The 13,249-nt window shown below is 46.1% G+C and overlaps 1 protein-coding gene across 1 annotated transcript; it reads right to left on the bottom strand.

Annotated features, from left to right (window-relative positions):
• Nucleotides 1-4,951: 4,951 nt before the first annotated feature.
• LOC310837939 (uncharacterized protein) lies at nt 4,952-9,618 on the bottom strand. The gene is made up of 2 exons (XM_083725195.1): nt 9,362-9,618; nt 4,952-6,588 (listed from the first exon to the last, which is right to left on the bottom strand). The coding sequence occupies exon 2, from the start codon at nt 6,575-6,577 to the stop codon at nt 5,411-5,413; it is 1,167 nt and encodes a 388-aa protein (XP_083581321.1). The 5' UTR covers nt 6,578-6,588; nt 9,362-9,618; the 3' UTR covers nt 4,952-5,410.
• Nucleotides 9,619-13,249: the final 3,631 nt, after the last annotated feature.

Consider the following 13,249-nt stretch of genomic DNA (forward strand, 5'->3'; position numbering starts at 1 on the left):
GAAACTGGTTTTTTTCTTTCGTTTATGACCACGAAAAGAAGCCAGGGATTAAAAAATAGCGATTCTGTGAGTTAGTTAAATTTAGTCTGATTAGTTAAATTTAGTCTGATTCGGAAGCCTCCTTTCCCCCCTTTTAAGTAGACCAGAGCTACAGTTTAAAATAATTTCTGTATTTCGAAATGCATTGCTTTTGGTAAGCTACGCAGAGATTGTCATTACTGGGTGGCATATGAATGCTGTTAGTGAATAAAATTAAAATAATTCTGTTTGAGAGGAAATCTGTTTTATAATTTATATTATCAATGGATTATTTAAATAAAAATATAATACAATTAAATCCGATTGCTCATAAGAGGCAGGCCAAATGGTGGAGGGGAACCCCACTTACTCTATATCACAAGGGAATTATTTAGATATTTACTTCCAAATGTATTTACATTTTTTTTTAGGCTAGTTAAGGTCAAAGAATGAAAGACAGGAAATCTGAAGGAAAAATAGGCAATGGCTTTGATGCCTTGATTTCATATATTTTTTAAAATTCTGCTTGGGAAAATCTGTCTAAGGAGAAGGCTTAGGGTCAACCAGGGCAAACAATTTCTAATCTAAATTTGGTCACTTTGATTCATCCTGCGTTGGTTATGCACACAATAATTATGTGGGAACTCCACCCACACAATATCTAACTCATGGCTGAATCCAAGGGTGGGGAACCAGTTTCAGCCAGTGAACTGACTCCAGTTGTGGACAGTCCCCAAGAGCCATGAGTTCACCTCAAACACCAGCAAACGGCCTCAGCCCTGTATACCTGAAGGAGCGTCTCCACCCCCATCGTTCAGTCCGGACACTGAGGTCCAGCTCCGAGGGCCTTCTGGCAGTTCCCTCACTGTGAGATGTGAGGTTACAGGGAATCAGGGAAAGGGCCTTCTTGGTAGTGACACCCACCCTGTGGAACACCCTCTCATCAGATGTCAAGGAAATAAACAACTATCTGACTTTCAGAAGACATCTGAAAGCAGCACCATTTAGGGAAGTTTTTAATGCTTGATGTTTTATTGTGTTTTTAATATTCTGTTGGGAGCTGCCCAGAGTGGCTGGGGAAACCCAGCCAGATGGGTGGGGTAGAAATAAATTATTATTATTATTATTATTATTATTATTATTATTATTATTATTATCATTATCATCTGGCTATCTCACCTCTCTCCACTAACTAGGTCAGGCACAGGCAAACTTGGCCCTCCAGATGTTTTGAGACTACAATTTCCATCATCCCTGACCACTGGGCCTATTAGCTAGGGATGATGGGAGTTGTAGTCCCAAAACATCTGGAGGGCAGAGTTTGCCTGTGCCTGCACTAGGTATTAAGTTACTGATGCAATATCATTCCACCGAGGGAGATCGTTCCACTGTCCAACAGCTCTGTCAGAAAGGTCTTCCTGATGTTTAGTCGGAATCTGTTGTAACTTGAAGGCATTGGTTCCCGTCCTAGCTTTCAGAGCAGGAGAAAACAAGCTTGCTCCATCTTCCATTTTGACAGCCCTTGAGATACTTGAAGATGGCTATCATCTCTCCTCTCAGGTCTCTGGTTTTCTCAACCATTCCTCATAAGGCTTGGTTTCCAGACCCTTGATCATCTTGGCTGCCCTCCTCTGCACTCATTCCAGCTTGTCAATATCCTTCTTAAATTGCTGTTGCCCAGAACTGGACACAGCACGCCAGGTGTGGCCTGACCAAGGCAGAATAGAGAGGTACTATTACTTGACTTGATCAGGACGAGGTGTGGATTATGACCTTCTGAAGCCTATGACAACTTGGGACTAAAGTGAATCTGTCATTCTTTAAGAACAACTGATGAGGGCTCCATGCATGAACATATTCATTCGGGGGGGGGGGGGCGGAAACGACGACAACACATGAACATGCAATGTTTTGTGAAGCCCCATCCCGCAGTGTTTTAAAAATGTGAATTCAGTGTTGGCGCTTGATCCTTGCATCAATTTGCTAGGAGTGCCTTTTTCACCCTATATTCTAAACAGAAACACACACACCTTTCCCATTTTCTCAAGAGCACCATTTTCAGTAGACTAGAGGGCACGGGCTTTCAGGACCAAGTTACACACCTGTTATTACATCGCTTGATAATTCATTACTTTGTGACTTGCAGCTAAATACAGTGGTACCTCGGGTTACAGACGCTTCAGGTTACAGACCCCGCTAACCCAGAAAAAGTACCTCAGGTTAAGAACTTTACCTTAGGATGAAAACAGAAATTGTGCAGCGGCAGCATGAGGCCCCATTAGGTAAGTGGTACCTCAGGTTAAGAACAGTTTCAGGTTAAGTACGGACCTCCAGAACGAAATAAGTTCTTAACCCGAGGTACCCCTGTATGTGAATTGCTTCCTCGGAAAACTAGCAATTGGAAGTGATGTCAGAGCATGGGAAAGCTGTCACTGATTTTGTGATACCCAGGTGAAATATAGAAGACGACCCCTGTTAGATCAGGTTGATACACCCATTTAATCCAGCCTCCAAGAGTAGCCAGCCAGAGGTGACCAGAAATCCACAATCGGGGTGTGATTGACAACTGCTCTCTGCTGCCATTGTGCTTCCGCAGCATGTGGTATTCAAACAGAGTTCATCTGGACGTGGAGGTTTCCCTGAGCATTTGAAAAATAGAATTCAGAATGCTGCAGCAACCAGTTTTGCAGATACATGCACCAACAGCTCTGAAACACGAGGGTCTTGAGATCTAATTGTACTGGAGCTGAAGGCGCACGACTTGGATAGTTTGGGGAGAAACACTTCTTGGTAAACCTTGAAAGAAGGAACTGTGGGTCTGTGGCAGGTCATTTGCACATAAGGTAAAGGGACCCCTGACCATTTGGTCCAGTCGTGGCTGACTCTGGGGTTGTGGCGCTCATCTCGCTTTATTGGCCAAGGGAGCCGGCATACAGCTTCCGGGTCATGTGGCCAGCATGACTAAGCTGCTTCTGGCGAACCAGAGCAGTGCACGGAAACGCCGTTTACCTTCCCGCTGGACTTTGACATGCTTTCGAACTGCTAGGTTGGCAGGAGCTGGGACCGAGCAATGGGAGCTCACCCCGTTGCGGGGATTCAAACCGCCGACCTTCTGATCGGCAAGTCCTAGGCTCTGTGGTTTAACCTATAGTGCCACCCACATCCCTAACACCACATATTGAATATCTAAAGTGTTTCACAGGCATCCTGGTAAAGAGAGCTATCACCCCCTCCCTATATTGCAGATGGAAAGGAAGAGAGAGACAGAGAATAATGGCTTGGATAAAGCTTGAGTTAAAGACTGGACCAGGGGACTTCATCGTTCAGGCCCTTAACCACGATGTTATATCAACAGATGCAATGAAAAAGGGGGACAGCCTTACAGATCAGAGGCAGAGAATCTGTTTTGCATGCAGAAGGTGCTAGGTTGAATCCCGGGCATCTCCAGGTATGGGTGGGAGAGAAACCTGTTTGCTGCCAGTCAGTGTGGGCAATACTAAGCTAGATGGATCCATGGTCTTGGCTTGGTATAAAGCACCTTCGTAAAATCCAGTGTCTCCTTGTGCGGTGGTATTTTTAAAAAAATCTCTGGAAGCACGACCTTCCAATTTCCAGCTGTACTAGGATAGCTGACATCAAATTCAAATTAAGGCTTAAAATGCATTCTTGAAAATTAACCCTATCAAAAAATGTAAAAGCATTTGCTTCAAAGGTCATAGGTTTAGGACAGGGGTCAGCAAACTTTTTTAGCAGGGGGCCGGTCCACTGTCCCTCAGACCTTGTGGGGGGCCGGACTATATTTTGAAAAATAAAAATAATGAACAAATTCCTATGCCCCACAAATAACCCAAAGATGCATTTTAAATAAAAGGACACATTCTACTCATGTAAAAACACTCTTGATTCCTGGACCATCCAAGGGCCTGATTTAGAAGGTGATTGGGTCAGCTCTGGCCCCCGGGCCTTAGGTTGCCCACCCATGGTTTAGGATGAGAGTGTTAAAATAAACCAGCAGGTTCTCTATAAGAAATCCAACAAAACTCACCTCTGCCCGCCCCCCAAATTCACTTTGCATCCCTCTGGATACTTGGATCTGCTGTCGTGACAGTATAATTGTAGCACTGAATGAGATGCGGTACAGAAAACTGAACACACAGGTGTGTGTATGATTATTGTTAATAATAATAATAATAATAATAATAATAATATCCCGGCCATCTGACTGGGATGACCCCAACCACTCAGGGCAGCTCCTAACAAAGTATTAAAAACATAAAACATCAACCTGGCAAAGAACAGAATCTGTGCTGTCCCCACCAGAGGCAGAGGATATTCTACCCTCTTATCTCTGGGGTGAGGAACCTTTTACAGGCCCAGGGCCACAATCCCTTCTGAGGGCCATGTGCCAGTGGTGGGAGGAGCCGGTGGGAGGAGCCAGGGACAAAAAGAGGCGGAGCAATGAATGTTAAACTTTGCCTTTGTACAGTAGGCAAGTTCCTGCATGCACTCGAGCCCAGCTGCCGGCATCACCGGAGTTCGAGGACAAAGTCAAGCCAGGCAAAAACACTCAAGGAGAGGGTGGAGCAGGGTCAGTAGTGGGTGGGGCTAGGGAAAGTCCCAAGTGTCAGATAAGAGGCCTAGAAGGCTGGATTCAGCCCCCGGTCTAAGGCTCCCCATGCAATCTCTGTGGTGCTCTACCCCAGCTGCCCGTTATTGACTGTGCACAAGCTTTTGTTCAGCCGATGACCACTGGAATCACACTGACTTTTGTGACGTTAGCTATTTAAATGATCTGTGTGCTATTTGTCTGTCTCCCCACCCAGCAGCCCCCGACATCCATGCCCTTTCCCATCACGCCCTTTCCATATTGCTCTCTGCGGCCGCTATATTTTGAAGAAGCAGGACGTCAGAAACACAAGACATCACCAAGGAAGCATGTAGAAATCTACTTTATTTACATTAGCTCCTTTTGAGAAAAAGCGCGCAAGTTTCTCTGGTGAAGACAGAATACGGAAGATTCCTCATCCTATTCCACCCGTTAGAGAAGCAGAGTTGTCAGGATTTACCAGAACCAGATCTTTCTAAGACTACATTTGGTCTGCGTTCCTTGCTACCCTATGCTCCACGTTCTCTATTCCGCGTTGCAAAAGATTTTCCGGATGTTTTTCTCAGGCACCCCCCACCTTGCATCAATTTCTGTTTCCAACAGCCTTTTTCGCCTGTGGTTCCCCAGATGTTGTTGAACTACAACTCCCATCATCCCTAGCTAGCAAGGCCAGAGCTCAGGGATGATGGGAGTTGTAGTCCAACATCATCTGGGGACCCACAGGTTGAGAACCGCTGGTTTGCAAGCTTTGCTAGCGCCTAACTGGGACTCCATCAGCTAGGGTTGCTACTCAGAATCTTTAAGAGAGGTCTCCCTTTCGTGGATTTTCCGGTGCTTCCGAAGATTTGAACTGACACTGAAACCCCTCCCGCACTCGGCGCATTCGTAAGGCTTCTCTCCCGTGTGCACTCTCTGGTGTGTGATAAGGTGCGAATTGTTGCGAAAGGTTTTCCCACACTCGAGACAGGCATACGGCTTTTCTCCCGTGTGAAGCCGCTGGTGGCCCACAAGCACCGAGCTGTAAGAGAAGCCTTTCCCGCACTCGGGACACTTGTACGGTTTTTCCCCTGTGTGTATCCTCAGGTGAGTGACGAGGTGCGAGTTCGTGTTGAATTTCTTGCCGCAGTCGTTGCACTTGTAGGGTTTTTCTCCCGTGTGGATTCTCTGGTGGATGATGAGGTCTGCGCTCCGGCAGAAGTTTTTGCCGCACTCCAGGCAAAGGTAGGGTTTCTCGGTCATGTGGATTCTCTGATGACTTAGAAGACCCGATTTGACGCTGAAGCTTTCTGGGCAGTCGGGACATTGATAAGGCTTCTCCCCCGTGTGGATTCTCTGGTGCATCACGAGGGTCGAGCGTCTGCCAAAGCTTTTCCAGCAGTCCTGGCATTTATAGGGTTTCTCGCCGGTGTGGATTCTCTGATGAGTAACGAGAGTGGAGCTCCTGCTGAAGCTATTTCCACAGTCGAAGCATTTATAGGGCCTCTCTCCTGTGTGCGCCCTCTGGTGCATAATTAGGTTCGAGCTGCGGCTGAAGGTCTTCCCGCAGTCACAGCACTGGAACGGCGGTTCCTTTAAGTGAGTTCTCTGGTGTCTGTTGAAGTTCAGGATCTGGTTGAAGCTTCTTCCGCAGTGAGGACAGAAAAAGGGCTTTTCTCGGACGTGGCTTTTCTGGTGCGCGATGAGGTGGGTACTCTGAACAAAGCCTTTCCCACACTTGGAACAGATAAACGGACGGTCTCCCGTATGGAGTTTCCGGTGCCGGACAAGGTCCGAACGGCGGCAAAAGTTCTTCCCACAATCGGGACACGTGTGTTTCTTCTTGAGAACTTGTTCTTCTGGCATCCCAGTTCCATGCCTTTCCAGAAAGGCCTTCAGGTGAGGCGGGCTCCTAGCGCTGCCCTCTTTCAAGAGACTTTCCTGGTCGGTTTTCTCTTCTTTGTGTTGGGTCAACATTTTATCAATAGCTAAAAAGAAACAGAGAGAGAGAGAGAAACAGAGATGAGGCATTATTCCGCGCTGAGGACTCCAAAAATTGTTTTGTATTGCAGAGAGTCAAACTAGAGATGTTCTGTGGGGATACCTTCCATCTCTACAATTCAACGATTCATACAATCCCCTTATTGATGTTCGCAAGCCCTTCTTCCCATTTTCTCAGCCTTTGGTGCATTGTTTATCGATTAAAAAAATTTTAAGCTGCTCTTTGGGTCTGACCTTAAGATGGAAGAGGAAAGAAAGCAGAAGAGACTGAATGTATACATTGAAGCATATACACAAAGTATCAAATGTAGTGACAGTAATAATAATACAACAAAACACCACCACCACCAACTGGCTTATAAGTATAAAACCAAATTTACTAGAATAATAGCTAGAATAGAAACAACAAACATACTAAGGTGCCATGTGCAAGACAAAGCCTGGAGATGCTGTAAACATGGAGTGGATAAATGTACAACTCTATCTTAACAAGTTACATGTGCAGTAAACGTTATACAGACTGGATAAATGAACCCTTCAACAAGTAGCGTAAGTCCAATCACAGAACGGCAACCCCCGTGCCGCCACAACGGCAAGGGTGCTTGGAGTTTTTCATAGCCAATTTGTGGTGGTGGTGTTTTTTCGTATACATTGAAGCCATCTGGGCATATAAGCAGCATACTTAGGACCACAATACCTCAAGGACCGCCTCTTCCCATATGAACCTACCCAGACCCTGAGATCATCTTCTGAGGCCCTCCTTCATGTGCCTCCTCCTCGAGAGGTCCGGAGGGTGGCAAGACGAGAACGGGGCCTTCTCTACAGTGGCTCCCCGCCTGTGGAATGCTCTCCCCAGAGAAGTTCACCTGGTGCTTTCATCATGCACCTTTAGTCGCCAGGCAAACATGGTCCTGTTTAACCAGGCCTTTGGCTGACCTGATGGACACCCTATACCCTTTTAAAATGTGGCTCTTTTGGAGGGGTGTTACAGTATTATCATTCTTATTTTGATTTTGTATATTGTGGTCTTTTCTGTGAACCTCCCTGAGACCTCCAGGTATAGGGTGGTATATAAATTCAATCAATCAATCAATCAATCAATCAATCAATCACTATAAAGTGATAAAATGGTTTACGTGATAAAATGATTCCTTTTCCAGTACTGTTCTGAGAGTTTGCCTCTTGTTTTGTTTTCTGCGGTTATGCTACCCCCCTTCCTTTTTCTCTCTCTTCGGGGTCCCGGTAGGACTCACTCACCGCTGCTGGAGTGAACACCATGGGTGGTACCCACCCAATTGATAACGCCAGTCCTGTCCCCGACATACCACAATTAAAGAGACATATTGACAACCTGGAATGTGTGCAGAGAAGGGGGCCAAGATCTAGGGCTCTTAGTAACCACAAGCTTAACATAAGTCAACAGTGAGATGCAGCAGCCAAAAAAAAAATGCTGATGCTATTTTAGGCTGCGACAACAGAAGTCTAGTGTCCAGATCAAGGAAAACCATAGTACTGCTCTATTCTGCCCTGGTCAGACCACACCTGGAACACTGTGTCCAGTTCTGGGAGCTACAATTTTAGGAAGGATATTAGCAAGCTGGAAGGTACGCAGAGGAGGGCGACCAAGGTGATCAAAGGTCTGGAAACTGAGCCTTATGAGGAACGGCTGAGGGAATTGGGTATGTTAAACTGGGAAAGAGGAGATATGATAGCCATCTTACAATATCTCAAGGGCTGTCACATGGAAGAGGGAGCAAGCTTGTTTTCTCCTACTCTGAAGGGTAGGACTCGAACCCATGGCTTCAAGACCCTGAGCTGCCCCACACTCCCCAGTCCCAGATAAGCAATCTATACTGGCTGGCGGTGCCCTGTGGGCGGCATTACAATTGCAGAGTTAACAGGGTGGCACTGCCAGCACACATAAGCTGGGCGGGCCTGGAGCTCTGCTTGGCGCTGTTCTCCAAATCCCGCTAACTAGGAACTGGGGGAGAACGCTATGGCCAACTTTTCCCACACTTCCTCAAAGCCTGTGGCAGTCATATGATACAGTGATACCTTGGGTTAAAAGCTTAATTCTTTCTGGAGGTCTGTTTTTAACCTGAAACTGTATTTAACCTGAAGCACCACTTTAGCTAATGGGGCCTCCTGCTGCTGCTGCCGAGCCGCCAGAGCACGATTTCTGTTCTCATCCTGAAGCAAAGTTCTTAACCCGAGGTACTATTCCTGGGTTTGCGGAGTCTGTAACCTGAAGCATCTATTACATATGAAGCGTCTATAACCCGAGGTACCACTGTATATCTCATCCCGTCCTACCTCCCAGCGTTGTCCTTAAAAGCAAAACGTGGCAATTTCAATACACGCCACCCCGATTTCCTCGAAGCGCTAGGCTGGATGAGGCTGCGTGTCCTAATCGTGAGAATCCCCCCTATTTTCGCACGCGTGGAGAGAGATCGCGGGGATCTAAATCGCCTGCCTCGTTGGCGGATCTCTCCCTTTGAGCAGATCCTAGGCTAGGGACGGGGGGGAAAAAAACCCCTTTCCATTCACCCGTCGTTCTGCTTTTCTCCCAACCGAACCGCTTGGGCGCAGTTTGGGGGGCTTCCTCGCCCCCAGCCCTACTCGGCCGCTGGATGGGATCTTCCCCGGGGCGATTCTCCACCCCCCAATCTCCCCACCCTCCGGCCTTGCAAAGAGACTCGACGGGCTGCACGGGAGGAGCTAATGGCCGCCGCGGCCCAAGGGCTGCTTGCTGCGTCTCACCTCGGTCCGGCTTGGGCTTTGCAACGCGGGATCCGGGCCCTTGCGGCAGCGCGGCGTCCCTTTCCGTGCAGGCGTCCCCCAGATCCCTCCCTAGCAGGGGGTCCAGCTCCCGTCGATCTTCTGGGATCGTGGGCGGGAGAAGGGAAGGGCCCTGATGGATACCGTATTTCTCTCGCCACCGCCGCTTCCTTCGGAAAGAAGCGGAGAAGGAGCCCTCTGCCGGACGCTGCCTGCGTTCGCCAGGTGTCGCTCGAGGCGTCTAAAGTTAGGGAGGGCGGGGAGAGGGAGTCTATCTCGCAGCTGGGGAGAGATAGAGGGGGAGAAGGTCGAGCTGTTGCGTTAAGAGTCGTGGGATGCAGAGATTTCTCTTGCAGCATTGCGGCATAGGAAGAAGAAGTCGGTTATGATTCATTGGGCTAAAGATATTGGGTATAACATGCAGTTGTGTGATTGGGGAAAACTAGGGAAAGAAGGTTTAAAATTTACTGCATGCAATGCCTTAAAAGAAAATGTGATGAAAATGATGTATAGATCAGTGTTTTTCAACCACTGTTCCGCGGCACACTAGTGTGCCGCGAGATGTTGCCTGGTGTGCCGTGGGAAAAAAATGGAAAAATTCAAAAGATTTAAAAATAAAGTATTTTATAATTTTTCATATTTCTGTTTACTTACTATTTCATAATAAAGTAATTATAAAATACTTTCTTTGTGTTTATTTGATTCCTATTCAAGAGAATTACTTTATATATAGTCAATACAGGCACAGAGTTAAATGTTTTAACATTTTCTAATGGTGGTGTGCCTCGTGATTTTTTTCATGAAACAAGTGTGCCTTTGCCCAAAAAAGGTTGAAAAACACTGGTATAGATGGTATATTACACCCATTAAATTAGCTAAAATGTATAAAGTTAGCAATAAATGTTGGAAATGTAAAGAAAAAGAAGGAACATTTTATCACATGTGGCGGGAATGTAAAAAGGTGAAAAACTTATGGGAAATGATATATAATGAGGTGGAAAAAATGTTGAAATATACATTTATTAAGAAACCAGAAGCATTTTTACTTGGCATTGTAGGAGATGATATAAATAGAAAGGATTCTAAGCTGTTCTTATACGCAATGATGGCAGCAAGAATATTATTGGCCCAAAAATGGAAGCAAGAAGAATTCCCGACGAAAGAATGGAGGATGAAATTGATGAACTATGCAGAATTAGATAAACTAACAGGAAGAATTCGAAACCTGCGGGACCAGAGATTCACGGAAGACTGGTGTAAATTTACGGACTATTTGAAAAGTAATTGTGATGATCAGATTACGTTTGTAGGTTTGCAGGAAGTTTTGTGAGGAGAATTACTGCAAAAATGGATAAAGGGGGGGGGATTGTTAGTTAAGATAATTAAAGGCAATATGAATTTAATAAATGCAGAAGAAATGATAAGAATGGTGGATCATCAGAGGTGCTGATGGAAGTCCAAAAAGATTGTATAAGATGTGGAGTTTTATTGTATGTATTATAATTAATATGTTAAATAAAAAAATATTTTTTTTAAAAAAGGAAGAAGATGGGGGAAGCCTTCGCGTGATCTCCAGCACAAAAGCATCCTATGGAGACCACCTCGCAACCCAAGTACTAGGGGATAGGACTGTTTGCTTGCTTGCTTGTTCCCTTCTTAAAAGTTATACACACCCCTTTATTGTTTTTTTGTAAAGACCCCTCAAAACGGTTTTACGAAAAGATTAAATTGAGGAAAATTTGCAGCAGTGCTTTTTAATTTTTTAATTGTTTTTTATAAATCAGGGCCAGGGCCTTCTCAGTGATGGCTCCGACCTGGTGGAATGCTCTGTCTCATGAGACCAGGGCCCTGCAGGATTTAACTTCCTTCCGCACGGTCTGTAAGACGGAGCTATTCCTCCTGGCTTTCAACTTGAACTTAGCCTGATCTTTTATTCCCCTTCCTTCCCTCCCCCTCCCCTTTTTATTAAGATTACCTGCTCTGGGATCCCACAGCTAATTCTCCCCTGGTCTCCTCGCTGGCCCAAATAGGACTAATTTAGCCAGCTAGCCCTGGTGATCATTCTAATGTTTATTGGATAGATTTCCCCCCAAAATTGATTTTTGAATTCTGAATTTATTGTTATTCATGTTTTATATTGTATTTTATGCTGTTTTTTGTTGCATCAATTATGTGTTTTAAATTTGTTGTTAGCCGCCCTGAGCCTGGTTTTTGAACCGGGAAGGGCAGGGTATAAATAAAAAAATATTATTATTATTATTATTAAATTTACCGTAAATTTCGCTCTATAACACGCAGATTTTTTCTCCTAAAAAGGAAGGGGAAATGTCTGTGCGTGTTATAGAGCGAATGTGTGGTCCCTGGAGCCGAAAAATCAAGCAAAAATCAAATCGCGGGGCTGCACGCTGCACAGAGAAGCGAAACTTGAAAAGAGGAAGCGGCTGCTTTCCTGCATTCTGCCTCAGGGTCTTACTGCCCACCCGCCTCTGTTTCGTTGCTGTGTTTGCTGAAACGGAACAAAGAGCAGGGAAAGCCCCTCCCCTCCAGGCAAGCGCTGTTGCTGCTGGGGGAGAGGGAGAGAGAGGGGGGAAGGGAGAGAGAGAGGGGGGAGGGGGAGGGAGAGAGAGAGGGGGGAGGGAGAGAGAGGGGGGGGAGGGAGAGAGAGAGGGGGAGGGAGGGAGGGAGAGAGGGAGAGAGAGAGAGAGATGGCTGGCTTGGGTGGGGGGAAACTTTTGGGGGGAAACTTTTGCCTTCCTTTCCTCCCTCCCGTTAAATCCCTCTCCTGCATTCTTAGCCAGCTGCTTCTCTGCACACCCCTCTCCTGCTCCTTGTCCCTTCTGTGTTTTTCCTTCCCTCCCCACTTAAAATGTGGTTACAAAGCATAGATCCTCAGGATCTTTGCATTGGGTCACCCCAAATTCACCATCAGATCACATAGCATGTCCATGGCTACAGCCTGCCCCCCCAAAATCACGCACCCACTGTTGCATGGGGCTGCAATGGTGCAAAAACGTGGTTAAAAAGCATAGATCCACAGGGATTCTCAGGATCTTTGCATTGGGTCACCCCAAATTCAGCATCAGATCACATAGCATGTCCATGGCTACAGCCTGCACCAAAAAATCACGCACCCACTGTTGCCTGGGGCTGCAATGGTGCAAAAATGTGGTTAAAAAGCATGGATCCACAGGGATTCTCAGGATCCTTGCATTGGGTCACCCCAAATTCACCATCAGATCACATAGCATGTCCATGGCTACAGCCTGCCCCCCCAAAATCACACACCCACTGTTGCATGGGGCTGCAATGGTGCAAAAACGTGGTTAAAAAGCATAGATCCACAGGGATTCTCAGGATCTTTGCATTGGGTCACCCCAAATTCAACATCAGATCACATAGCATGTCCATGGCTACAGCCTGCACCAAAAAAATCACGCACCCACTGTTGCCTGGGGCTGCAATGGTGCAAAAACGTGGTTACAGAGCATGGATCCACAGGGATTCTCAGGATCTTTGCATTGGGTCATCCCAAATTCACCATCAGATCACATGTCTGTGGCCACAGCATGAAGCCCAAAAATGATACATCCACTGTTTCATTCAGAATATTTTTTCCCTTGTTTTCCTCCTCTAAAAACAATGTGCGTGTTATGGTCAGGTGCGTGTTATAGAGCGAAAAATACGGTATACGCTGCTTGATTGTACAAAAACCGGTTTACAGAAGAGACAAAGTTATCCATTTTAAAAAAAGATGACAGTGATTTAAGGCCAATGCACACAGAAAGTCGTCGGCTGCCTCCACAGTAGTTCAAGTCACACATCTGCAAGAGTAGAATACAGTACGGTGTTTTGAGGTTCTTTCGGGATTTC

This window comes from Podarcis gaigeae (genome assembly GCF_964106915.1).
Source record: "Podarcis gaigeae genome assembly, chromosome: 2".
In the NCBI taxonomy this organism is placed as follows: domain Eukaryota; kingdom Metazoa; phylum Chordata; class Lepidosauria; order Squamata; family Lacertidae; genus Podarcis; species Podarcis gaigeae.